This window comes from Micropterus dolomieu, linkage group LG13 (assembly GCF_021292245.1).
Source record: "Micropterus dolomieu isolate WLL.071019.BEF.003 ecotype Adirondacks linkage group LG13, ASM2129224v1, whole genome shotgun sequence".
Lineage (NCBI taxonomy): Eukaryota > Metazoa > Chordata > Actinopteri > Centrarchiformes > Centrarchidae > Micropterus > Micropterus dolomieu.
In genome coordinates, this window is record NC_060162.1 from 6,126,301 (window position 1) to 6,153,192 (window position 26,892).

General features: G+C 38.9%; 1 protein-coding gene across 5 annotated transcripts in view; it reads right to left on the reverse strand.

The window, feature by feature from the left end:
* Positions 1–26,892, reverse strand: part of erbin (erbb2 interacting protein) — a 56,787-nt gene that overhangs the window by 15,979 nt on the left and 13,916 nt on the right. For 4 of the 5 annotated variants that reach the window (XM_046067871.1, XM_046067869.1, XM_046067867.1 and 1 more), the window contains 9 exons: positions 11,710–11,904; positions 10,815–10,932; positions 9,085–9,163; positions 8,850–8,939; positions 4,908–4,964; positions 2,790–2,853; positions 2,425–2,499; positions 1,561–1,705; positions 766–838 (listed from right to left, as the gene is read on the reverse strand). In XM_046067871.1, coding sequence (XP_045923827.1) covers positions 766–838; positions 1,561–1,705; positions 2,425–2,499; positions 2,790–2,853; positions 4,908–4,964; positions 8,850–8,939; positions 9,085–9,163; positions 10,815–10,932; positions 11,710–11,895 — 887 coding nt within the window. In that variant the 5' untranslated portion in view covers positions 11,896–11,904. Of the gene's footprint in view, positions 1–765; positions 839–1,560; positions 1,706–2,424; positions 2,500–2,789; positions 2,854–4,907; positions 4,965–8,849; positions 8,940–9,084; positions 9,164–10,814; positions 10,933–11,709; positions 11,905–19,755; positions 19,777–26,892 lie in introns of those variants that run through there. The other variant, XM_046067870.1, reaches the window with a different exon arrangement.

A 26,892-nucleotide genomic window follows, 5' to 3' on the forward strand; every position in this document is an offset into this window, starting at 1 on the left:
CTGCTGAATGTAATACAGCAACACCGTGCACAAACAGTGGACTGAATTGTATGAATGAAAAAAAACAAAAAACAAAAATAGATATCTGCTTGCTTAAAATAAAATCCTTGCATGGGATTAAGATTAACCATAGGATTTGTTACATAATCTTTGTGAAATTACACAACGAGACATAACATATGTGATGTGTGTTGTTTGGAAACATGAAAAACAAGACTGCGCAGATGCAGTAAATATATAATTTTGTCATGGACATAGGAGCTAAAAAAAAAACCATGGATGGATTAAATTGCATTCTAATTTTTGTGCTGGACCACAATGAATTAGGAGACAAAGGGTCAGGACTTGGACCTGGTTCATACACTACGGCCTCAGCAGCTGCTGACTGCTGGGATTACCTATGTGCTGCAGAAAATTTCATTCTGAGAACAGCTATGGCTGATTTAATCTATCAGTACTGGAAGGTCATCTGGCCCAAGATTACAATCAAACTGTTTCCATTTATCAATACGGTAGACTCAGAACCATGAGATTAAATTATTGTCATTCATACTTCATATTCACGGCCATTATCAAGTTACTCAATATCATCAGCACTAGACCAAAACAAATAAAGCATCTGAACACATTATGTTTAATGGGAATATCTAATTTATCCAGACAGGCGCTTTATACGGTCAGTGAATGGCAGATGAAAACAGCACAATAATCCATTGATCTCAGGGTTTATTCTGCAGATATTAAAGCTATTGCTGTATCGCTCACCCTCCAATTGAGTCTGGCAAGTACATCAGCTGGTTCTCATCCACTTTCAGTGCAGTCAGTTTCTTCAGAGAGCCTTTAGAGCAAGAGAATTAGAGAGATGCATACAAAAGCATCATGTACCGTTGCACCACAAAGAAGAATATCAATTACAGCAGTTAATTCATTTGATTAATTCATTCAGTCATCGATACAGAAATCAGTTTACTAATAATCAACGCTGACTCTACAGCACTGTGCATCCGATTTAATTAGCCTGGTCTTAACTCATGAACACCATTTCCCCCCCAAGGAATGAAATCATTATAAAACCCGCATTTTGTCCCTAAAAATTTAAATCTTGGGTATGCATGTGAATATGGATGAAAGATGAGTCCATTAAGGCAAAAATAACCACAGTCCACAGTACCTGAGAAGGAAGACAGTGAGACACTTGTGGCATAGTTTTGAGAATTATTTGGTTAAAACTCAACATCTTGTGGCACTACGGCACTGTGAACAACTGTGACATTACTGTAGCTAGAGAAACAGATATTGCATCCTCCTCTCTGGTGATTTCTTACAGTATGATTTTTGAATGTTGGTGCACTTTTAGTGTTATGAAAATGTGTTTGAGTTAAGGAAAAAACACTGTTACGTCATCTGTGGCAATATAATATCTACAAAACCAACACAGCAATGGACCCAGGAATGAAAAATGCATTGGCAATAGCTGAAAGAGAGTTAAGGTGTTTCATAATGGAATTTCTGCAAATAAGACGTGTGTGTGTGTGTGTGTAAGTGTGTTGTAATCTTCACCAATGGAGCCTGGCAGCTGTGTGAGGGCATTGTTGGAAAGCAGTAGGTCTTGCAGACTCTCACAGCCACAGATTTGTTCATCTACCATCTCCAGGTTGTTCTTCGACACATCCAGGTATACCAGCTGTTTTAGTGTCCCAAGCATCTGGATAAGTAAAAGGACACACAATAAATGCACAGAATATTCACTGATATCTCATTATCCTCATTTTATTTATGCCAACCATTAGGCAGTTGTGTTGGTTGAACAGAAACAGTGGATTAAACAATTCCTAAAACATCCTCACCAGTGACGTAAAGTAATGTAGGTAGGAGCACCTTATTATCCCAAAAAAGGTTTATTATACTTTTAAATATTGAAACACTTTTTAAGTAAAAAGGAAAACTGTTAATGTATTCAGTTTCGGTTTATATTCTGGACATACGTCACTGCTTATTAAAGGCCAGACTGTGATTACAGCTGATGTTGTTGAAAAGCTGGGAGCAGAACTAATGCTTTAATTATGACCCAGTTACAAACAAGCTGGTCATTCGGATGAAAAAGGAAGGTCCTAACTAACAAAACATCATTATAAATTAATTATATTCAACAAATATAATTACTTCACAGCTGCAGAATTATTTTTAATTATTATTGAGACATCTGCAAACTCAAAGGTCTGCATTTTTCTATGTAAAGCTGTCTAATTGTGATCTACCAGCAAGGAAATCATTTCTGAACTGCAGCTCTTCTCTGCTGGTTTTCAGAGGGCTGAAAGTCTGATGCAAACTGACTGCAGTTCATTCTGATGAAGACTTAAGAAGACACAAAGACTGAAAATCAAGGGAAATTATCTCAAGATGATGTTTGGCTGTAAATTATACCCCAGGTAAAAATGTCAGTCTGTTCCCATCAATCCACAGCTCCTTGATTCCAGCCAGCTGCTCCAACACTTCAGGCTATAGATGTAAAAAGGAGAAGGCAGGTTAAGTGATAGGGATGTGTGTGAGTGCACCTGCTGGGCAGGGACAGGATGAAGAGCTTAACTCATAAACAAGCTGAAAATGATTCATAAAAGGTCTTATAATGTTTATTTTATCACATATTAATGATTGCAATCTTTCAATGAAAATAAATGAGCACTTATTGTATGTGCACTTAAGCACAGCTCCCATTTTGAAAAAAATGAAGGAGAAGGAAAGGAAACACTAGAAAGGTAGAGAGCCTTGGTGCATTGACAGATACTCACCACTTCAGTGAACTCATTACTCCCCAGGTCCAACCTCTCCAGCTGTGTGAGCTTGTGCATGCTTCTGTAGACACACAGGAAGTGAGGTCTTGAAATCAACGGGTAAATCAAAAAATCAATCAACTATGAGTCACCATGTTTCATGTTTGCAGGAGCGGAGAAAATCATAATTTGAAAATTATTAGAAAAACACTAAACTGACCCCCTTGGTTTAGACAAGAGCATCAGCCAGGATTATAAGTCATGTGGGTCATGTGCTTCAAAAAGCGAGCCAAAAAATAAAAGATCTGTCAATTTCTGTGTTATATATTTTGGATGGCATACATACTGTGCCTTTACTCCTTTCACTGAAAAAAATAATGAGAAAATAAATACCTTTTAGAGCCCAGGCATGGCAGAAATATGCTTTTAATAATGGAAAGTGTGACGTGTGCTAGCCCTAAGCCTTGCTCCAGAATTTTCTCTCCACATTCAGGTCAGAGTCTCACATTCTCTGCTACACTGTAAACATGCAGATAAAAACCTGGACTATTCAACTGCTTACAGTATTTATATTAACTGCTCACCAATGACTGAATGAAAATTGGAGGTGAAATATTCTTAAAAGGCTTATTTTACATTCTAAGCAATCAATAAGTTTCACTCTTATTCATCAAAATCTACTAAGATGCATCTAAGGGCATGTACCCCTCAGCGGCAGCAGCAAATACTAGATATCACGAAACATACAGAACTGAAAAACTGAACGTTAAATATCTGCAAGAGTAAAATAAAAATACAACACAGGTCATTTTCAATTAGTTTTAGTCTCCTTGATCGAAGGACATTCGTTTGAACTATTCATAAAATACAAGAGACCATGACTAGAGATAAAATGGAGAGGTGCCGAGTTCTGTTTGCGAACAGATATGATGATCCTTTCACTGCAGGCATGAACTGTGTTTCCTTAAGGCATGAGTGAGATTCAGCACAGGAATGGAAAGCAGAGGCGCACCAACATTACTGTGGAGTTTTGTTTTTAAGTGCTCTTAATGAAACCAGAGTGCAATGCATCCGGCACATATAAATATGATTTAAGCCCTTTGGTGATTGTTTTCATATTGCACAAAGAACTAAAAACAATCATGTCGATGTTCTTGAGCATTAGCCAGGTTTGTCACATTCTTACCTCAAAGTTGGAAAGAACACCAGAGACCCCCATGTGAGCTGAAAGGGGTAAGAATGAGCAAACACTACACTATGGCTTATGACCCCAAGTTGTGAGGAACACACAGAATCCTTTAAAATACAGAGAGACATTTTGTATGTGCATGAGCTTGGTATGTCAATGAGAGAAAAGAGACTGCACTCTCTGTGGACGCACTGAAAAGATCTCTACTGCGCCCCTTTGTGCACGCACACATTTGTTTACATCTCTGAAATGTTTGTGTGTTGCTCTGGCAACATTCCCGATCATTAGTCCTTTTCTTTGTCAGGGCTCCAGCCTTTAACAGTTCTGGCCTCCGTATCATAAACACAGCGAGAGGAGAGGATCCGCTCTGAGCTGCAGCACTGCACTTTATACACAGGCTGGCTTGTCAGTCAGTAAAGAATAAGAAAAAGGAAAGTGAGCGAGACGACAAAGGAAACTCAGCCAGAAGGAGGAAGGACAAAAAAAGACAAATAGGGAAACATAGTTTTCCCGAGAAAATGGGAAGGACATAAAAATGGAGTGATATAGCAAGTGAAGCATGAGCGAAGAAAGACAGAGAGTAACTTCCCCCAAAATCACCTGGAGCTTTCTCAAATACTCATGGGATGTTAAGTCTCCCGGCGGCACTGTAACCTTCACAAATGCTGAAATAACCCTCACCACTGTCTCAGTAGAGGATTATAAAACCTGCCACAGCAAGCAGTCAAGTAAAAGGGGCTCTGATGTAACACAGTGGAATTTAATACTATAGTTAAAAAGGTGTGCGTAGTGAACCTACTGTAAAAAACAAAAAGAACACAGCAGAGACAGTGCAGGAGTTGTGAGAGGAAGGAGCAACACAGTGATACTGCTCCTTTATTTTGTAAATAAAATTACCATTTTGAGTGTTTGATGTTTGGAAAACATGTGAAGGAAAAACCACTTACTTTGGCAACATCTTTAACTGGTTCTCCCTGAGCTCCAAGATCTGTAGTTTAGTCAACCTGCAACCAAGTAATAAGCCAATGTCATCATCGCAAACACCACTTCATATTTAAATGACACTGTAACCTTTATTCACCTTCATTACTTAAGGGTGCTTTAACACCTGCCTAATTTAGTTCGGTTGAATCGCACTAGAGTTCGTTTTCGCCCTTGGTGCTCCTACTGAGACCACCTCCTTGAAGAGGATGTGATCTGAGCATTATTTCCAAAGCTAAACCTCTAATAAATCCATCTGTTGACTGCTAAATGTATTCAGTGATGTTATAATTGATCTGTATAAGCCATGCTATGTTTATGAAAATAATTTGGTAATGCATACTTGTCAGCACAGGTATTTTCCCTGATTAATAAGTCTGTTAAAAAAGGAGGGCAAGTAGTACTCCGTTTACACTGTCAGTTCATTAAGTCCATAAAACATTTGTGACAGCGATACCACTACATACTATAGGCTAATAAAACCTGTATTATTACTGTACATGTCCTGTTTTTACATTATTATACATAATAGGCTATGCGGTCTAACATTACTAATCATGCTTATAATAAATTATTACTTTGTGAGCTCTTTGCAATACAGGTCAGCTGCATAAACTTCTGTCGGTCACCAGAGTTTGATTTCCCCACGTGGGTCCTGATGATGCAAACGCCAAAACTGTCCAATCACAAGTTACCTGTAAGTAACTGTTTAACGTCATGGTTACTTCTCTTGGTTCGTTTGTAGAACTGCAGTGTGAACACAAACCGGACCTAAAATGCAACAGTGTATAATTTTTTTCCATATGGTCCGGACCAAATGAACCGAACTACAGGTGTGAAAGCGCCCCAAGTTTACAAATATTTGTGTCAACTGTAACCTGTTAGTTTGCACCCTATTATTTCTTAAGTGTTAATAATGATTTTCCAGTACTTTACCTGCATCAAAAAATTATTATGTGCGATGTGTTTTTGAGCCATCACAGCAACCACAATTTCCTCTGCTGGCTTATCTGCTACTAACCAGCAATAATGTGCAGCTGACAAGGTCTTATATGGTAAAGTCATTTTCCAAAACAAAGAATTAAACCTAATTAAACCCCTAGTTGCTCCAGAGGTGTACGACCTCTGACATACATAGCAAATGAATAAATGTAATGTAAGGAAAAGTGTGGGTTTATGAGGAGAGGAGCATTAGTGTGATGAAATAGGGCTATGGGGCTGACAAGCTGCCAACTCGCATTACAAGTTTTGTGTAATCAGAAGGCTCAACACCAACTATTGTGTAAAGTACAAATAATAGCATGACTCATCCTGTTTGTTTGATGAAAAATTATTTTTAAGCTTTTAAGAAAATAACCACATCTTAAAATGATAGTTGTAAATTTGGCAAATAATTTTGAATCAGAATCTTCAAACATGCTAAATTAAGTACTCCAAAAAAAATAATTTCACATGAAGCATACAGCAGAGGCCATTTTTTTTTTTTTTTTTTTTTTTTTATCAGAAGTGCTATTTCACAGCTGAAAAGGCTGTTAAACCTGTAATAACTGATTTTTGGCCACTTTTGGAGCAGTGGAAACAATTGATTAACACAACATTGTCATATCATTTCCTTTAGTGTTGATATGGCAAACTTTTTAGCCAATAGTTGGTTGCACGCCTCTGGAGCAACTAGGGGTTAAGTGTCTTGCTCAGGGACACAATGGTAGATGGGTCACAGTGGGGGATTGAACCCAGGTCCTTTCACACCAAAGGCATATTCTTATCCATTGTGTCATCGCCACCCTACAGAGCAGTTACAGAGCAGCAACATCATCATTCATTTAGACTTGCGTTTCTGGCCGCCAGCAAATTTAAGTCCAAGATTCATTCTCTTTTAGCTCTGGCTTCTGCCAACTCCTGAGGGAAACTCTGACTCTTTAGCTGATGAATGCTACATATGTACTGCAGCTAGTTGCTAACCGTTTGTCTTCTGGTGGGCAGGTAGAGTACAGTGGGTTTTTAGAGGTTTTTCACTGAAAAACTTCCTGCTGTGGCTGAATATGACGCTGAGAGTAGTGAGAGTGAAACAAAACAGGAGTGGGCAAGACACCTAAACAATGACATGAAACTAAAGCAGCAGATCCAGATGATATCCCTCTGTAGGTTTATCACTACAGGCATCCCCTTTCACATCAATTATGGCTGCTTTAAAGAGGTGTTGCAAGATGAAACACATCTAATACAATCTAAGTCATCCAATACAACATGTACTTTGGCTGCGACGTGATCCTGTGATACACAGTATATAGCTTAATAAACTAACTAAAACATATTTATTGTAAGCAAGGGCTGGGCGATGTTGTCAAATAGAAATTACATCAATATAACCACTATAATATGGAGATGACATAAGCTAGTCTTATGTCATCATCAATACCACCGTGCTCTACTGTTGATTATACAGTGAAAGTTTCTTTGGCTGGTCTAACCTTATCAAGCCAGCGACATTATGTCAAATATGCGCTATATTTTTTGCTTTTTTGACCGCTGCAGAAAGTAAAGTCCATGTTATTTTTAAAAATTGGAGCCAAGATTTAATTGGATGCCTTTAAAAAAAGAATCAGATTCGAAATCTGATAAACCTAGTGCTATTGCAGCCATATCGGTGTTATGAATAGTGCTGGGCAACAATTAAAATGCTTAATTGCAATTAATCGCATTGTTACGCGCTTTCAAATTAAATGTACTGCTATGTAAAGAAGAGTGCAATAACATGTGGTTTGCAAACACTTTAAATAAATAAGGTGCTTTTTAACAGTAGTATCTCCTTTAATAAGTAGCAATAAAATATGTCTTCTAAATATCAACTTAAACATTAATGTAATCAAATCAAATATAAAACCAAAGCTATTTAACACTGCCAGGGCATTACTTTTTATCTAGCTTGTTAAAACAAGTTACCATCAGAGTCCAGTTTTCTTTTCCCTGAACAGGTATCACCAGGTATCTATTATCAGGGAGCAGCATAAACAGTCTGTGTTCAGTAGTAAGTGTCCCTGTCAGAGTGAGGGGAAGTGGTCACCTCACGCACCCTCGCTGTTAAGGTTTACTAAATAGGACATCAACAGGAGGGAATTCGCATGGCAGAGCATCCCCTCAAAACTAGATGTAGGCCTATCAACTGAAGTTATATAACGTTAGCCTATAATTTTAACTTAAGGTAAATGGACTACAGCTGTGTAGCACACAGAAGCCGTTTCCATGTTTACTATCCATAGAGCGCCTGCTGTTTACTCGCAGAGCGCTTGTCTCCTGCTCACCTGAGGAGCGGAGAGCAACCCCACGGGGCCAAGCGACTATGTACTAATTTAAGAACATTCCTAAGATCGACATCTTCTCCAATGCTAATCAGCATGCAGTGTGTAGCTATCCACTTCACTTTTAGTTGATCGCTTGTCTTGCTTTTGTTTATCTACTTCTCCCACGTAGTCTGCTGAAGCCTCCCTCCACTGCTTGTTTGGGTAGGTGATTTGCAGGGTGATCAACATCCCACCCCTCCTGTGTAATAATAATAATAATGTTTGTGGTGATTAAAACCTGCTTTCACAACACGGTATTATGTGAAAAATCTAGTTTTTCTTGCCAGGGGACGGGGTTTTACAATCATGATACCTGCTCAACCATCCACCATCGTGTATCGGCCCAACCCTAAAGCCACATTAACGTGAGATATAATAATTGTCGGCGTTAATTAATTAATGCGTTAACGTGTCAACTTGCCCAGCCCTATTTATAAACCAATCAATTACTGCATGTGGCTTCACACAAAGCATACACTTAATACCACAGTCCGAGTGTACAGTTCATACATGAGTTTTTGTGTTAAAAGCAATTTAATCTTGATCCAAACCGGAGAACAAACTGACCTGCCAAAGCTGGCTGGTAAAAACTCCAGAAAAGCATCATTCAGGTAGAGCTGCGTCAGACTCAGAAGCTGGGTGAAGCCTTCTGGGAGCCTGACAACACATACAGGAACAGGAATCACACAGAGCTGCTGCTATGCCAGAATACTTAAACTTAAAAAATTGCATGCGCAACATTCAACCAAAATTATGTTATTCAAGGGCGATATGCATTTTTATGAGGGTGGGCAGTACTCACTTGGATATGGGATTCACACTGGCTTCGACAATAGCCAGGACTTTGCAATTCTTGATGTTTTCTGGAAACTCCTGGATACCTAGAAAGAAACAGCAAAAAAAAAAAAAAAGTTTCAAGGTAAGACAAGTACACACTTAAATTCAACATCTGCATGTTGTAACTCAACTGTTTTATTACCACTGACACAAAACAAACGACTCCTGTCAAAACTAAAAAGATGATGGATAATGCAAGCCAGCTTCCTCATGTTTAGTACGAGTAGCTTTGTAAATGTTAAACACAGGTCGATTGTGACTACAAGCAGAAAGGCTCTCTGCCTGAATTGTGTGCGCCAAAGACACATGGCTCTGCACCTTTCCTCTATAAACAAACACAGAGAAGAGTGCTCGAGGTGACATAATAAAAGAGCAGGAAATGAAGAAGAAGAAAAAAAAAATAAAAAAAAAAAATAGACCACTGACGGATAGTCTGCAAGTTCTCATGAAACATCCCCCAATATGCAAACTGCAAGAAAGGTGACATGACCAACTCTCAAGGTTTATTTCTACCCACTTTGTTTTGTGTCCACAACACTTAGCACAGAGTGCTTTGAGAAGAAGGATAAGATACTTGTAATGTCAACACAGCACATGCAGCTCTGGTTCATGAAAACATCACCACATCCCTCAACATTTGTTTAATCTAGGCTGTTGCCGCACTCATTCATTATTATAGAATTACCTTTTTAACCTCTCTCTATCCATTATTACTGAGCATGCATACTGCTTTTCTGTCCTGCTCAGCTTCAAGGTTATATAGTGAGTAGCAACCATCTTGCATAGTAACCTGCAGTGTGTTTAAGAGCTTGACATCTTTTTGGGAAGAACAAAGACTGTCAGATAGTGATGTTAATGTTAAAACACTAAAAACTCTGTGTTGTAAGGAATGTGCAACAGGATGTTATGAAAATACTGAAATGTTTAAAATAGCACAGTCACCTGACTGATTCTAAGTGCAGCTGGGCATGAGCAGAGAACTGTCAAGCATTCAAACACTTTAGTCTGCAGGTGTATTTTGTTTTAAATGTCAGACTAGAACAACATTGACAGCTAAAAGTTGTCATCAAACAGGCAATAATGAAAGGACTTCTAGTACAAAGCCATCCATCCTATTTAACAGTGTGAATGTTTATCTTCAGAGAGGTAAATGTCACGCTGACAAATGTAACTTCCCACTCTATGAAACTACTGACAAGACACTGAGTTCAACACCTTGTACAGATATTCTCACAGTAGCTGTTTTATCACTGCTACTATTACGTGTTGTGAAGATAGTGTCTAGTATGTTGCATGTCTGGTCTACTTAGCTTCCTTTATCCATCACATCACAGTGGTTTTGAGTCAGTCTTGTGACGTAACCTGGCGATTAATTAAGCTGTGGCATTTTACCTCAGAGTATCTTTGAAGCAATCTATACTTGGTATCAATAATGCAACTCTTTCCTGACAATTTCATTTTTAAAAAGTTGTAAATAGCAGTCATGACAACACAAGGACAACTGAGACCAGTTACACATTTGAACTTCACATGTCCCTGAACCAGTGGCTGCAGTCAGTTTTCAGACTTCAAACGATGCAACACTTTTAAATGACTCATTTAATCCGCCACTCTAACACACCTAACCCTTACCTGAGTGACATTTCTGAAGAAAGGATAAAGACATACAGTAAGATAACTGGCCATTTTGCTTACTGTTTTTGCTGACATCAAGCTCCCTGAGATTGATGAGATTTGCGATTGCTGCTGGCAGCACCGTTAGGTCATTATCTGGCATGCTCAGTCGGTGGAGTAACTGGCAGTTAAACAGTTGCTGGTGGAGAGAGACGAGATAACAGTTTTTATCCAAAAGTGTATAGTTGACCTTGATTATACAGTATAATATTAGACGTTTAAATGTTCTGATTGTATTAAAAATTCAACTGCATAATTCAAAGGCTCTTCATTCATAATAAATAGAAATGAAGTACAGACTGTCCACAATGCAAGCTAGGGCTGGGCAATAAAACAATAATTATCGCAATATAATTTTCCTCAATATCAATATAATAAATGTTCAATTTATCGTCAATAAATATTTGGTTTAATTCATCTGAATCACAAACAAATTAACACTTAATTTTTCTATAAAAATATTTATTTTGTTGAGGAAAAGGAACTGAAAAAAGATTTACTAATGATATTTGTTGAAAACCTTTTTAAAATCATAATAGTTTTGAATGTTCTCCCTCAGAGAAGTGTTCTTCTGACCATAAAGAAAGATTACCTAATTAACCATCTGGTTTCTTCAATTTTCAGTCAGGAGCAAAAATCAGCCTTTAAACTTGAAAGAAATAACAATTTGAATTATCGTGAAAATTATCGACATCGAATGATATGAAATGTTTTTATCGTGATAACATTTTTGGCCATATCACCCAGCCCTAATGCAAGCTTTTCATAAGAGATAAACTACTTAGGCATTCAGCAAGTTAATATTTAGCAGCCTCGTGAGTAATGCCTTCATGTAGTTCAAAAGGTTTTAGAACTTGTAGATGCATTACAGAAAGCAGAAATATAAAGTTTCTATACATCAGAGCGTCTGCCTTACTTTAGGCAGCTCCTCAATCTGGTTGGCATCGAGGTAGAGTTCCTGCAGGGTCTTCTCAAAGCCAAAGATCTCCTTAGGAACAGTCTCCAAGCTGCAGTGGGAGTAGTCCAGCGATGTTACGGCCTCCTCCTCACCCCGCAAGCAGCGGCACGGCACCAGACGAACAAATAAGCTACGCTTGGACATCCTCAGGCACTGGAGACGGAAAACAGAGATATGTAAAAGGGAGTAGGAGATTAGAAGGAGTCCAATGGTAGGCATATGTCTAGTGCTACTTTCAAACGCTTTAAGTGTCCACATTCATATATTTTTTTTTATCCTTGGCCTCATCTTAATTGTCAGAACAGAACTCATATGTTGTTGTGTTCTCCTGCCACAGGACAGATCATTGTTAGCAGACTGTGTCCTAACACACATGGAGAGCAATGACTCAATTCTGATGAAGAAATGATGAGATCACAATGCCTGCTGTCCATCAAAACTACATTTATTTTTCACTGATAACAGAGTGCGGCAGCAATGTCAACAAAAAAACAAATGAACTCAATGTACTATGTTTGATAATCGATTAGTCATAAAAACATTTTACGTCCAAGCTCTGCTGCTGAGATTGTTGTAGGGATTTGGGAAACATAGACCGATATGCTAGAGAAGTAGTAGTAGTGGCTCATTGCTCGACAATATTCTCCAAATTGTTTTACTAGTTACAGGTATTTCCAGTGGACCACTTTTTGTTTTTGTTAGGTGGTTGATTTCCAATAAATGTATGTTTCCTGTTAAACTGTAGGAGGCTGTGCTCCTTGCCCCGATCAACTTTGTTCATGCCAAAGTCAGCAGTAAATTGTCTATATGTGAACTACACCCAGGTTGATAAATACTGGAGTTTCCCTTTAACACAGCATTGCTGTTCAATTAAAAAAGGTTCAACTGTCTCGTTCTTGGGGAACTGCACAAATAATCTGGTCTGAAGGAGACCACAGTACCTGTGACTGTATATGTATAACAGCTCTTGAGCGCAGAGGCACTTCTGTAGAAGGACCTTTCAAAACAGCCGTGGGTTACATGATGCACACTCAATCCTATCATTTCCTCAAAAGTATTGTCCTCTCAAATTTGCATATAGGTTACCGCTAATCACTGACAATGAGTCACTATTCAGTGAATGAGCACTCGCCACAACTGATTAAAAAAATAACAGACATGACTTGCACTCCGTTCATTAAGGTTTCACTATAAAAGAAAAAAACACCCCCAAATAAGCCAGACATAAAATGTCAATATTTAATTTCCAATTTCTGTTTGTCTTGAGAGAAAATGCCATTTTCCACCTCTGAAATTTCTATAGGTAGGCAAAATAGGCAGCTGTTCAATATTGTGGGCATGCATGCAGGTTGAAGCTGAGGATCAAAATGCTAGAAGAAGTAGGTCAGTGAATCCACTCATGATTTTGGAAATCCTCATCCTTGACTAGCTTTATCCAAAACACACTCTACTACAAAATGAAGAGATGTAAAAGCCTAAAAATCTTTTTGGCTTTCAGTTTGGTTGAAAGCTTAATGGCAGAGTGGAGGAGAGTTGTAAACCTGTCCTTTAACTTGCTACAGGGATGTTTCGTATAATCTTTATATTTAGAGTCTCAGGTCAACACTGGCGTTTTCACCAAGTCCAGTACGCAATACGGAATGTGTTCTGGTCAAAAGAGGCTTTGTTCCTTGGAGCATGTAGAGAATGTGACTTTTCCTCCCCCTCGTATTAATCTGAGCGCCGCCATAGCACATAATCTCTGAGTCCTTCACTTGCTGTGTACCCTGACTGTCTAACTGAGCTGTAAAACTGTGATAGCCTTGAACTATGCAGTCAGTGCCGACTGTGTGGGTGTGAGCACATGTTTGTGTTAAAGGCTACTACTAGTTACTATTGCTGTGAAATTTGGGTAACTGTGTACAACCCATTGTCTTTGTTATCAGACGTACACATTTTTGCACGAGCGTGGAGATGCTTTTTCCAGACAGTGCAAAGTAGGTGTGACTATTTTGGATACTCAAAATATGACTAGTAATGATCAGGGTACCCCCAGGATTCTCAAGGTTAAATTTAAGACTTAATACCACCTAGGATGAAATTTAATACCAACTTCACTGCCATCTAATGGAAAATCTGTATTAATTTTAAGCCCGAGAAAATTATTAACAAAGTTACATGAATTTAATAAAACATTTTATTATAATACATTCATATTTAACACACTATAGCTTGGGGTGTGTTGGTACTTTGATAAAATAATATGAATCAAGGATGTCACTTTGTGTTGGCGATTTGATGAAATATTCAATGCTGAAATATATAAAAACACTTAATATCCTGCATTCTGGAGACATTTTCTGGTAGAATTGTCTTTAAAGTGATTCAGATTTATTTAGCTTAAATTTTTTCGAACAAAGCACATTTGTTTCTTTTATCTTTAAATTGCATGTTTTCTTATTGTGCAAATAAACTCTCTCAAGTATTTTCATTTGTTTTTTAATGTAAAGGTATAAGGTAAAGTAACATAATATGCCAATTGCTTCAGTGATTATTCATCCTATTCTGTTTTTCTAAAGCATCTAATGGCTGTGTGAAATATAGTATTATATAGTGTTGGCTTGAAAGCAGCGGGGATAAGGAGTTGGGCTCCGGTTTGTTTTTCCCTCATTCCCGTGATCGGCGCATCTGGGTGATGCAAGTTTAATGTGTGTTAGCTTGATGTTTCCATTCACATAACGTTAGCCTACAACAGCGGCGCAACGCCGGCACACAGACACGGTCCTCGACCAGTAACCTTCAGCGGGTCTTCCAGCTCCGCTGTGCCATTAGCGCTCGCCACAGTGTGACTGGCGCGCACGCCGATCAGGTTGTTGCGCTAACCTCAGCGCCACTGCCCTCAGCCTCGTCCGCCAACTTGTTCGTATCTCTGGCTTTCTGAGTTTCAGACACTTGCCCATTCTGAGTCGTCGAGCTAACGTTAGTAGCACGTCAGAGACGTTTTCTTTTCTTTTCTAACAAATGACTGATTCGCGCAGAGCTGGATGCCAGAGCTCGCGCACCGCAAACACTTCACAGTTCAGAGCATAAAGCTGAACACTGACGGAAACGGTAACGTTGCCTGTACTGCCGTAAAACATCAGAGTCACACCAAACGGAGTATATTATGAGGTCTCACACACACAAAGTATTTATGACGTTACGGGATTTAAATCCCACGAAAGGACAAGAAAACATTTAAGACCAGGGTAAACAAAATTTAATACTTTGGTAATGAAATTTAAGACTTTCAAGGCCTTACTTTGGGAATATGAAATTTAAGACTTCATACTTTTAAGACCCCGCGGGTACCCTGAATGATGAAGTAAGAGATATACACTCAATAATAATTGATTTCATAATAACGAAGCAAGGTTTCCTAAAGGAAATTCCATCTAAAGTTGACCGGTCAGCCTTCCCTCCGTCTCAATCTCATTAAAAGTGGGTGTATGCACACACCCACTCTCACATGAGGTATGCACAACCAAGAGGCTGTCAGCCTCCCACACACTCTTTTGCTGCAGCAGCAGACAGCTCATGTATAAAGACTGATCTGGTCTATCACCAGAGGGCATGACAGAGGGCGTTGCTCCATTCACCCCGAGTTACAAACACTGAGCATATGGTTGACGCATGCTATCCTGAGTGGGAGGAGAAGGAGGACTGGAAGAAGGGCGGAGTGAGATATGGGTTAACAGAGAAGGGGGCTGTTGTGGGTTACTGTGAGTTATGCAAGAAAAACCAACTGAGAAGCAAGATAAAGCGTGATGAGAAAGGTTGTAGGGAGAGATGTATATGGTTTGAAGGGTTAATGGGAAAGCAGCAAACCAATAATGAATTGATCCTACAGACAGGTATCGTCTCTGTAACCAAAATCTGATCCTCCGTGTCAGAGCTCCATTGTTGTCCAAAAACTATTAAAAATACTTTGATGAGCCACACTACTGCTTTGAGTGACACACTTTCAATACCATGAACATGGAAACTGAACTGTAGTTGTTTTCCATTGAGGATATTAGTCCTCAGCACTTTTAAAGATTAGAGATTAAAAGATAGAAACGAATGGGTTTGGGGTTGGGAGCCACAGACTAGGCAGGTAAGTCAGAAAGTCTTAAGGGACACGCGAACAAATTGTTGGTATTTGTGTTTTCAGCAACTTTCTTGACATTGACAATAATATAGAACATTGCCGGCCTTCTCCATTAAAAACACAAAACTATGGTGCACACTCGTAAACATGCCAAGAAAGATAACTGGTAAACAACAGTGGACCTTCAATTTTGATTTTAGTTCCTAAAAATATCTTTAAATCTTAACAGGAGGAAATTCATGGAAATGTAAAAAACAAAACAATCAACCCCGGGTTTCAGTACGTATCCGTTAAGGTCGAAGAGCCTATTCACTGCTAAACAAATGAAGCATTTCTTCCATAGACTGAAGCACTGCACCTGTATTGTTCTACATTGATCTGACAGTGTTGGCTATGGTTCCTGTACTATTTTCTTTTGTGCCATTAATGTCTTCTTTTTACTTTGTTCTACGAGGAAGTTTCCTCACAAAGAAAATAAAGAGAAAGTGAAATGGGCTGGAAAACTGTGGCACAGCTAGGCTGGCAGTCTAGCTGGCCCCCCGAGAGTAAATCTGGAAGGCAGCACACTAATGAGAACCACACTGCCTGCAACACAGCTAGGCTTATCCACTGACCTACATGTTACTGGAATGATCATCCATCCATCAAGAGCTTTTGACTTTTGAATTAAGAAAGTTGCGAACATGCAAGAGATTTCCAGACATGTTAAGCTCTTGCCTGAGATTTTCTTTCTTAGCCTACTTATTTAAGCAGCATTTACTTAAATAAGTGTGCCAAGAGCTTGGCCCGATGGCAGCGAAATTGTTAAGGCCTAAAAGGCACTAGCTGTATCTATTCAGAAATTTCTAAATGTGTGGGCAAGTGTGAATGGTGGACATGTGACTGCCGCCTGGCAATGCTCCTTGTGGCTTCCTATGTGCTGCAGAGAATGAAATAGTCCAGAGGGCAGGCCAGTCACAGATTCCCACTTTATTCTCCCAGTCAGAGCCAGGAAACCACTTCCCTGTCACAACCTCCATCCCTATAACTTCAGTGCCTCCTGGGTCAGCGCTGTTGCAATAGAGAGTACGGTCAAGAGACAGACATTCAGATGTCTGTGTGTTTCCCAAAGGTCACAGAGTTCTTCAACAGTGGCCTACTTCTAGTTAATCTAGCAGAATGTGTTGAGGACAAATTTGTTCCAATTCCAAATAATGTCTGGTCTACCTCACTGGATTGCTCAAAACCCATAACCAAACACTGGAAAATCAGCATTAAAAATAAATAAATAAATAAAATAAATCTAAATAGGCACAGTAGGTACTTTTGGTGTTATGTCTGTGTGCGCATGTATGTTTGTGTGTGTGTGTAATGGGTTAAGCGGAAATGAAAGTGCTGCATTTGACAGTAGCGAGCAGCTTGTGTTATTTATAGCGAATAGTACTCGTCTCGTTGACATGGCAGAATGTGATTAGTACGGGCTAGCTCTCGCCTTATGAAAGGAGCTTTTGATCCAGATTGCCTTGGACTGTTAAAGGTTTGCTGGGCTACAGCTGAAATTTTATATTGGAGTTTATAGCAAAACAATGCACCGGGGGAAGGGGGGGGGGACCAGCCTACAGAACCTGCAGGATACACTTGAATTACTTCTGTCTGAAGGAAGAGGAAAGAAAAAGTCACTTCCTCAATGCGGGGCGGAGTGCCAGTGGCTTATAGGCTTGTTTTCTCACCCTTCCTATAATGCAGCTTTAACTCTTCTCAAAACGGGATCATGTCCCATAACATGGAGGTCCCCCACTGACAAATAAAAAAAAAAAGCTGCAGAAGTTCAATTGCTCTGTGCAACCACTTTGGATTCACACAATTGTTGGTTAATACATAATCAAATGTCAAGTTACATTACCATCACACTGCATATTTTTTACTACAACTAAAGTATTTTTTCACCTTGAGTGCAAACCAGGATAAAAGGTGGGAATGCAACATTGGGTTTATAAACAAAACTTTTTATAGGGTTTCCATTTGCTGATGCTGATATTTATTAAAATTCTCAAACGTACACTTACTGCTTGCCAACACATAATATTGCAGAATGACTAAGCACATGGCTGACTCAAGAGTGACTAATAATTGTAGTCCTATATTAAACAGAGATGACAGCACCTAGTTGACAAGTTATGAAACACAGGAAATGTCTAAAATATAAGTGTTTTGGAGGTTGTAAAGTGATCCTTAAACTGTTGCCTTTTTTTTTCTTTTTTACAATATTTAATCACATATTTGAAGTACAGTTAACAAAAAAATATGTTTGTATAGTCAGATGGAAGAGTGGGAACATCTCTATACTGAAGAGATGTGTACAAGACAGTCCCTAGCGATATCTTTCCTCTGGGCGCCTCATTATCAGCAACACATTCAACTCCAGCAGGCACAAAGGGAGAACTTCTGCCTCTCAATAATGCAGTGGGATATTGAGTTAAGAGGACAACAGTTCAGCAACTGTCTAACACATACAGAGACATCTCCAATGCGCCATGCACTCAAATCTAGCAGTCCCAAGCACAGTTTAGATGCACACCTTCTTCCTTATTTTACCACTGCTGGCAGTCAACATTGTTGATATTTACCCCACAGCAGCGCCTGATAACTCAACATAGGAAGCAATCAATGGATACAAAAACAAAGCAACGGGAAACTATGGCTGGAAGTGCAGCTGAAAAAAGTAGAAAGACAATCGTGTAGTCAGTATCTGCAGTGGGGGTATGCAGCTCAGTGGAACCTGAAGTTCCAGTTTTACTCTCCGTCTGGTTTTCGTTCTCACCACCGTTCTTAGGTCTCAGTGGTCTTGTGTGACTCTAGAAAACAAAACCATGATTGTTTTCTTTGGATTTGTGGTAAAATGAGGGTAAGTAATCTGATCTGTGACAAAGAGACTTTTATAGCATCTTCACAATTTTCTGCTCTAAGCACACAAGCTCTGATAGACTGAACTCATAACAAGATTTGCATCTATTGCAACATTTACATGTAACCTACACACATTCCTCAACATAGAATAGACTTTACTGTCCCCTAGGGAAAATTTGTCATGGACTCAAAAGTGCGTAGTGCATAGTAATAGCTGCCCTTTCAGACAATACACGTAAAATACAAATAATAGCTGAAGACGTACACGTAGGCTACATACACACTCATGACACATCCAGTAAAAGATTAAAAAATAATAATAAAATAAATAAAATACAAAAAACAACGAGGAGAACACCAAGTTATTGCACACTTCCCAGGCCTCAGCGTACAGATCCATTTAAAATTTTGATGGAGGTGGGTATGAAAGAGTATTTAAAACGGTTCAATTTGTTTTTTGGGTTTCTGTACCTTCTACCAGAAGGCAAGAACTCGTATTCCGTTTGAAGGATGTGGGACGGGTCCAACAGTACTCTCCGCGCCTGCCTGAGTACAGACTGCTCATAGATGGACTGAAGGGAGAGCTTTTCAGTCCTCCCCATCACCTTCATAGCAGTCTGTACCAGGCGTTGCAACTTTGATTTTGGACTGTGTGTGGAGAGATTGCCGACCACGCCGTCATCCTATACCTGATGACACTCTCCATCACTGCCTGATAAAATAAAAACATGATGTTCTGGCTGACACCAAACACACTCAGTCTACGTAAAAAATACAGCTTTTGCTGTAAATGGGAACATACATAGTCTACATGATCACTCCAGCTTAAGAGGTTATCCAGGGGCATACCCAGATACCTTTAGGAAGTGACCTGTTTGATCTCCTCCCTGGGAATGGACAGTTGGGTAGGATCCCCCACCGACCGAGGGTCAAACACCATCTCCTCAGTTTTTTTTTTTTTTAGTGTTGGTGAGATAGTTCTTGTCACACCACTGAACAAATTTACTAACCTCCGTGAAGTACAATGACGGGTCTGAGTTCTGGTGAAGCAGGCTGAGAATGGCAGTGTCGTCAGAAAATTTAAAAAACATCAGAATATGTTTAAATAATGCTTTGCAATTCATCTCTGAAAACGTAGGACAAAACTGCATTATTAATGCAGCAAAAGGCCACTATGTGTGCCTCATGCATATGTACAAGTACTAAACAAGCTGAAGCTCTAGAAAAAAAAACTGAAAGATGCAGTTTCTTTATTTTTAGGACAATTAGCAGTTGTTTTTTGTGTAGCATCATAAAACTCAACAAGACATCTGCTCACAGTCAAGCCACTATCGGATTCACAATTTCCTACAATGCCCAGTATTGATTACAAACCAATCTGTATAAAGATGCAGTCGTTCCACACATAGCGACAGCTACACGCCCCCATAATTCCACTAGGCTATTTGTTTATAGTCCTAATGATTCTCATAAATGCACATACTATAGTCGTTTAATTCCAAGTGTTTACACTAGTTAAAATAAACTGTCACTTTGAAAATGGGCCGTTTCTCTGCTTTCTTCACCAGGCTCTTTGAGCAGTAGTTTGTTCTCTGTGCATCACTCAGCAAGATTGTTGATTTCCTCCCTATATGGAGTTAAATCGTTGTGCAATCGATAGCAGCTATGTACAACATGCTAATCTTGAAAACCCAGCTGTATTCTAACGTTAACATAGCTATCGTTATTAGCTACTATCCTTATAATGCTTACTTATTTGAAGGTGGGTCTCGGACATTGACAGCGTTGTGTTAAGAAAACAGAAACTAACCTGAGTGCATTAGTATTTCTATATACACACGGCTCCGTTTCAATGTGTTTGAGAGAGAGAGAACAAGCAAGCAAGGGGAGGAGCTGAGCGAATCTATGCGCAGCTCCACAATGAATTATGATTTTACTAATTTTAAATAGTATATAGTATGTGGCGGACAGCGTTGATATTGTGGCGTGTCGCCACAAATAAATCAATGAATGGGAAACACTGCAGTGTGGTGCAGATTCTAGAGACTGTTTTTATGTCATCTTAGTTCTGATAGTGAGTTAGTTAAAACTGCCTTAATGTCGGCGCATGCCAAACCAATTGCTAATCATTTCTTCAATCGTCGATAGCCGACCCAGTTGCCAATCGGCACAAGCCTAATAGTGACCAAAACCCTTGAAAGTATACACCAGAGGCAGGAAGGCCATTGGTCAATGAGAATTTTATCCTGAAAGACGCATTTAAGAAAATTGATGATTAAGGGATGGCATGTTGAAACCAGGTTCTGGATGGTTTCAACATGCCATAATAAACTGGTACGATAAACACGAGCCAATGCCACTCAAACAATATGGCCGAGAACACTGAATACACAATACCCACTTCAATTAATCTTTATTATATGGCTTCTAAGCAAATAAAAGAGTGGCCCCTTCAAGGATTACAGTGCTACTATCCAAATGAAATATAATTAAATACAGTAATAAGTGTAATGTCACAACCATTATCGTTACTAGATTGAAGCCTAACTTAAATCAATTTGAGTTTTCAATGAAATTTACCAGTCATTAAAACATCAAATCATCACATTAGAGCTCGGTCACCAAAGCCACAAAATCAGCTTAATGGTTTAGCACGATACCTAGGAGCCATAGACTGTATAAAAGTCAACAGCCACCCAGAATAGGTGGGTAGGCCACTGTCATGTTTAGAACAAGTTTGAACCACAAGCACCAAAAGACAAAAAAAAATATTAATACTTTAAACCTTGCAGGTGAGGAAATAAAAAACAGCCAAGCAGACTTAAGTCGCAGGCTGCCAAGTGGAGATCTTTCCTGCTCTGCTCTACCACAACTGCCTTGATGGCTACTTTTCTTTCATGTTAGCCAAACTGAGTTATCTGCAAAAGGCCAGTGTGGGTTATACAACTGCGCTATAACAAATATTTTAGGGCCACGAGGTGGTCCACTAGCTCACTTGTTAGAACATGTACCCTGACGAAACAACTTGCTGTAAAGATCTCCAGTTTATTTCTGTTTAATTCACTTCCTTTCTCACCGATTGGCTCTTGCTTTCACATTTCATCCCTCCTTAGGTTCACCTGTTCACACTTTAAGGACTGCACTCCCATTCACACACTCTTTACGTTCACACGAAAGAAAAAAAAACTGGCTTATTTCCATGCATTCTGACCAGATGCCACCATAATGACAGTAAAATGCACCTTTTTTGAACTTCATTCTACATACATACGTCATACCTCGGCGCTCTTGGATGTTTGCTTGATGTTGGATTATTGAGACCATGGCTTACCGCCTTGCTAACTTTTGTAGTAGCCATCAAAACACGTTTTCTACATTGTGTTGCTGCCTTTATCCACTTTATTCATTTTGGATCAGCACACTCCTTGTAAAGCGCTTGTTCCTGCGACAGGGAACTGGGTAAAACTTGATAGGAGCTGCAAATATCACTGCATGAATACAATAACGATGCCAACTCAACACTGTGGTGTCCGTCAGCGATGGCATTGTCTATCAGCCCAACGTTTGTCTGTATCCTACATCAGACGTTAGCACTCTTTTGGAAGATGTTGGATTTTGTTACTTACCACCACAACCTAAAACCAACATCTAATGATGTTGTAATGTAAAGTTGTGTGGACGTTTAGCAGGCGTTTGGTTTTGGTTACCATACCTCATGACTAAATATCAGTATTCTACATCAAGTTGACTTTGGCATTAGACGTATTTTGGTTATCATATGTTGCAACCCATATCCAACCAAATGACTTCTGTGGACGCTTGTGGCCAGCTGGGAGCCTGCTGTTCTTTGAAAAGGTTAGGAGAATAGTTGCATAGCTATGCAACTGACTGATATTCTCAGCAAGCAAAATAGAGCTTGCACATATTCCAACAAACCTTTCATTTAGATCTCACATCTAACTGAAACCAACTTACCGTAAGCTGGAATGGGATACATTTTATTATCTATTTTACTCTCTGCACACTCAGCCTGGCTCACAGTGCAGACAATTTCAAATCTTCTGAATCAAAAGCTTCCATTTCGATTCCCTGTGAGATGACTATCATAATTACTCTAATGAATAATTCCCACGTTATTTCTTTAGACACGGATGGGCCTGGGGCAAATGAATGCAGTCTTATTTTCACTTCATTTGTTCAGGCCTTCACAACTCTGGAGGTTATGGAGATGTCAGCGATCCCCAAGAGAATGAAAAAGAACAGGAAAAAGGCAGCCCACTTCCCAAGGTCTCGTTTCTAGCATGCAATGAGGTGATTAACAAGCATGTTTATTGTTGAGTTTTTGTGCAAGCCGGTAACAGTAAGTCCTGCAATTCACTTAATATTGAAATGTGGCTTTGTAGAATATATGTAACAACCCAAGTATGTCTTCACTGTATAACTAAGATAATCAATTCACCGTGCCAGCTAAGGTTAACAAATTGGCAAATAACAAAAAATTATTGTTTTAGAATGAAATGTAGGAAAATCATTGAGCACACTAAGATACAGCTTGCTTTGTTAATCTTTTTTTCATATCTTTACGGAGAAAACCTTTTGTATGTTAATCACACTATGTGATGATCATTACTATCTTTACCAAAACTAACTGATAGATCTATGGTGAAAATAAGTTAGTCAAAGCAGAGTGCCTTCACACAAACTGTTTGCTTCCTTTGCTGAGAAAGTAAGTCAAATTCTTGATTATGTTAATTAATTTGAACCAAAACATCACATCCTATCCATCACCAAATTCAACAAGGAATTGACTTTAATTTGTTTCACATTGTAGGCGAGACAGAATAGTGTACAATGTGGTAATGTCACCTCAGCTCACTGGTTTTTGAGTCACCAGCAGGGGTGCTCACCAAGTGTGCTCAACAATTACATTATGATAAGGCTCAACTGTGCTGTGTGTTCTAATGAATGGACTAGTGTGTAATCAGATGTTAGTTATAAATGAATAAAAGATTCTTTTACTGGAGACAAAACTCTCCATTTTCTGTATTCTTCTCCATCCTAGTCCTTCATCCAACAATATCAGTGTGGGTATGAACCCAACTCAGTTGTTGCACATCAAGCAGTGATCCATCAGATTACTGACCCTTTATTTAATCGTCTATGTAACAGACACATTAAAAAGTAAGATGAAACAGCACTTTTGGCATCATCTCTCTATTCAGTGTGTCCTCTATTGAATATTATAATCCTACTATATTGAAATAATTACAGGATCTACAATTATGTATGTGACCATGGAGCAAGGGAGACTAATTACCCATTATCAACAGCCATATAAAAAGGTCATTATGGTAATCAATCTTTTGGATTTTTTGTTTTTGTGTGATATGTGGTGTGACTCACATGATAAATTGGCATAATTATTATTCACTGCCAACGATACAACTGTATCTCAATGAAAATGACTGTATGATACACAGTGACCAGCTACTGTACAATACATTATCAAATGTTTTTATATTTTTTACCTAGGAATTGTTCAAACCAATATTAATATTTTACTATTTACACTACAAGTCCTTCCTGTCTATGTACTGAAGTGAACCACTGCATCAACGCTCTCAATGTTGTTGATGCTGTAGCAATAAGTGTACGTCTCTTACAGCGCTCAGCGAGCCAATGTTCGATTTGTATGTGAAATATATGTATATGCTAGTTTCATGATCAGAACTACAACCACAGCCTTTTAAGGACTCTCTTGTTGTGTCTCTGAAAGCCACTTCCTGGTGACATGAAGACTGACGACAATTCTGCTAAAAGGTGCAACAGGGTATCCTGTGAGGCAAGCTCACCACAGCCGTCAATTGACATCAACAAACTATTTTATTAACAATGCAACGAAGGTGAAAGAAAAAGTCAACTTCCATCCCATTAAGCATAATTTTTCAGGGGAGGGTTTCTTGCAAATGTCTGTCTTGTAGAGGTAGGCTAGTCTAATGACATAAGAAAACCAAGGAGGAAATCAGCAGGTAATGGTCACAGTTCCAATACTTTGCGAGGGAAGTTGATTCCTGAGCCACAGTTGCAGAGAAGCACCCTAAATGTGTGCAGCGCAGAAGACATGTATGTCAGGTAAGGCATATTGAATAATGTCATGTGCTTGGTATTCCATGTGAAACCAGGGAGACAAGCCTTTAGACTTCTGTGCCTGAAAGGGTGCAGAGCTGCCTTACCAAATGAACTAGCTGCTTTATCAACTGTGAGCTGGCTGTCTACTGTAGCAAAGCACTCTGCCCATCATTTTGTTCCTCTCACGCTCTTCCTGCCTCTATACTCATTCCTTTTTCTTCCTCCTTTTTTACCATTTCTTTCATCACATGTTAATAATTGTTTCCTACAATGGTTCACAATACATGAGATCTTTGGGGATGCAGAGTGCTACAAACTAGGATTGGTTATCGTTTCAAATTTTACAATACCAGTACCAAAACCAGTAGCATTAAAGTGATACAGATACCAACTGAGTACTTTATTCGATACCTTGCATAAAATGCCACCTGTTGAAGCCATACTAGTTGATTGGTAGCCTATTATTTTTATTGTTGTTATGGACAAGCAAGGTTATCCATTTTATTTTTTTCTTGTTTCAAATAACAAAAGTATTGAGAAATTTTATCAGATCCTGCTCATCCTAATTAGGTCATCATCCAGGGTAGTATTGGTGTTGTATCCATGTAGTATGGGGAAAGACTACAGCTTGCGAATTTTTATATTTGAATGAGAGACGAGTGAAATAGTTTAGTGACCAAATAAGTGGTGGGAAACTAATTTAAGGTAAGTTTTTGAAGCAAGACAGAGGAAAAGAGAGGCTGCACGTCTATCCGATCACACAAACTACACCTGAAGCAGCCGCAGCCAGAGATTCCGTGAGTAAAATCAGCTGATCGCTGCTGCACCACAAAAGCGTTTAATTGAAGGAACACAGCAATCGATCAGTGGCAATTGATGTGAATAGCAAATAAAAATGTACAGAGAAGTGTGAATATGAAACCAACTGAAAGCCAAGCTTGTGGTGATAAACTTGCAACAGTGACGAACAAGTCTGAGACTGCAGCTGAAGGTGAGCGCCTCTTACAATCACGCATGGACTTTTAAAAATACGGTTTATGGTGCAGGCATGTAAGGAAAAAAGGCGTGCTCTTCTCTTTCCTTTGATGTGTTGCTTGCATTCGATACCTTGCTGTCAGTAAAACCATACCAATAGTAATTTTTGCTGCGATCTGGTTACAAAAAGCAGGCCTAGGTATCGATTGAAGTACTGGTTTGACAGGAGACGTTCGATTCTACTCAATACTGGGCTGTTTCGGTCAATATCATAAAAGGTATCGAGTAGCGATACCCATCCCTACTATAAACCAATAGCAAAGTCATCTTTTTTGAAAACAAAATGTGATAAGCAAAAAGCTGCAACAAGATGAACATGTCTACAGCTGACCTGCTATAATGGTTTGCATAACTGTTTGTATTTAATCATCTAGACAGGCAAACTTTCATTTTAAATAATTTGGCTGGGAATTGCTGAATTTACCTTGTTTATTAGTCACTACTGCTACTCTGCCACATTATGTTAAAAAAAAACCTGCAATACAATTAGATCTGACGTTGTTTAAAAGTTTGGATATTTGGAGACCAGTTTCTTTCTCATTACAACCTAACCAGGGCAAGGAAGGAGACAGCCCTGCTCGTTATAAATGGTAGTCTACTCAATAATCCCTTCTGCTGGTAAGTCCTTCATTAAATATGAAATCCAGTTAAACATGAGCCCTTGAGAATCATTTCTGCGGTGAATACCCAAGCAATGACATTCACTCTTATTAATGTCACAACAACTATAGGGGTTATGGAGTACAGTCTGTTTCATAGTTTAAACAGCAGATTTGCACATTAAGTTTAAACATACACACTACTTAAAAAAAAAAAAAAAAGGATATTGATTAATATTTTCAGTTAGATTTGTATCACTGCATATTTTCAGGTCAATCATTATTAACAGTAATGTAACACCGATTGGTTAAACTGATCCATATATAAAATAGCTAGTCATCAATAGCCACAATTGAGGAGAGGAAAGAAGAAAAAAAAAAGTC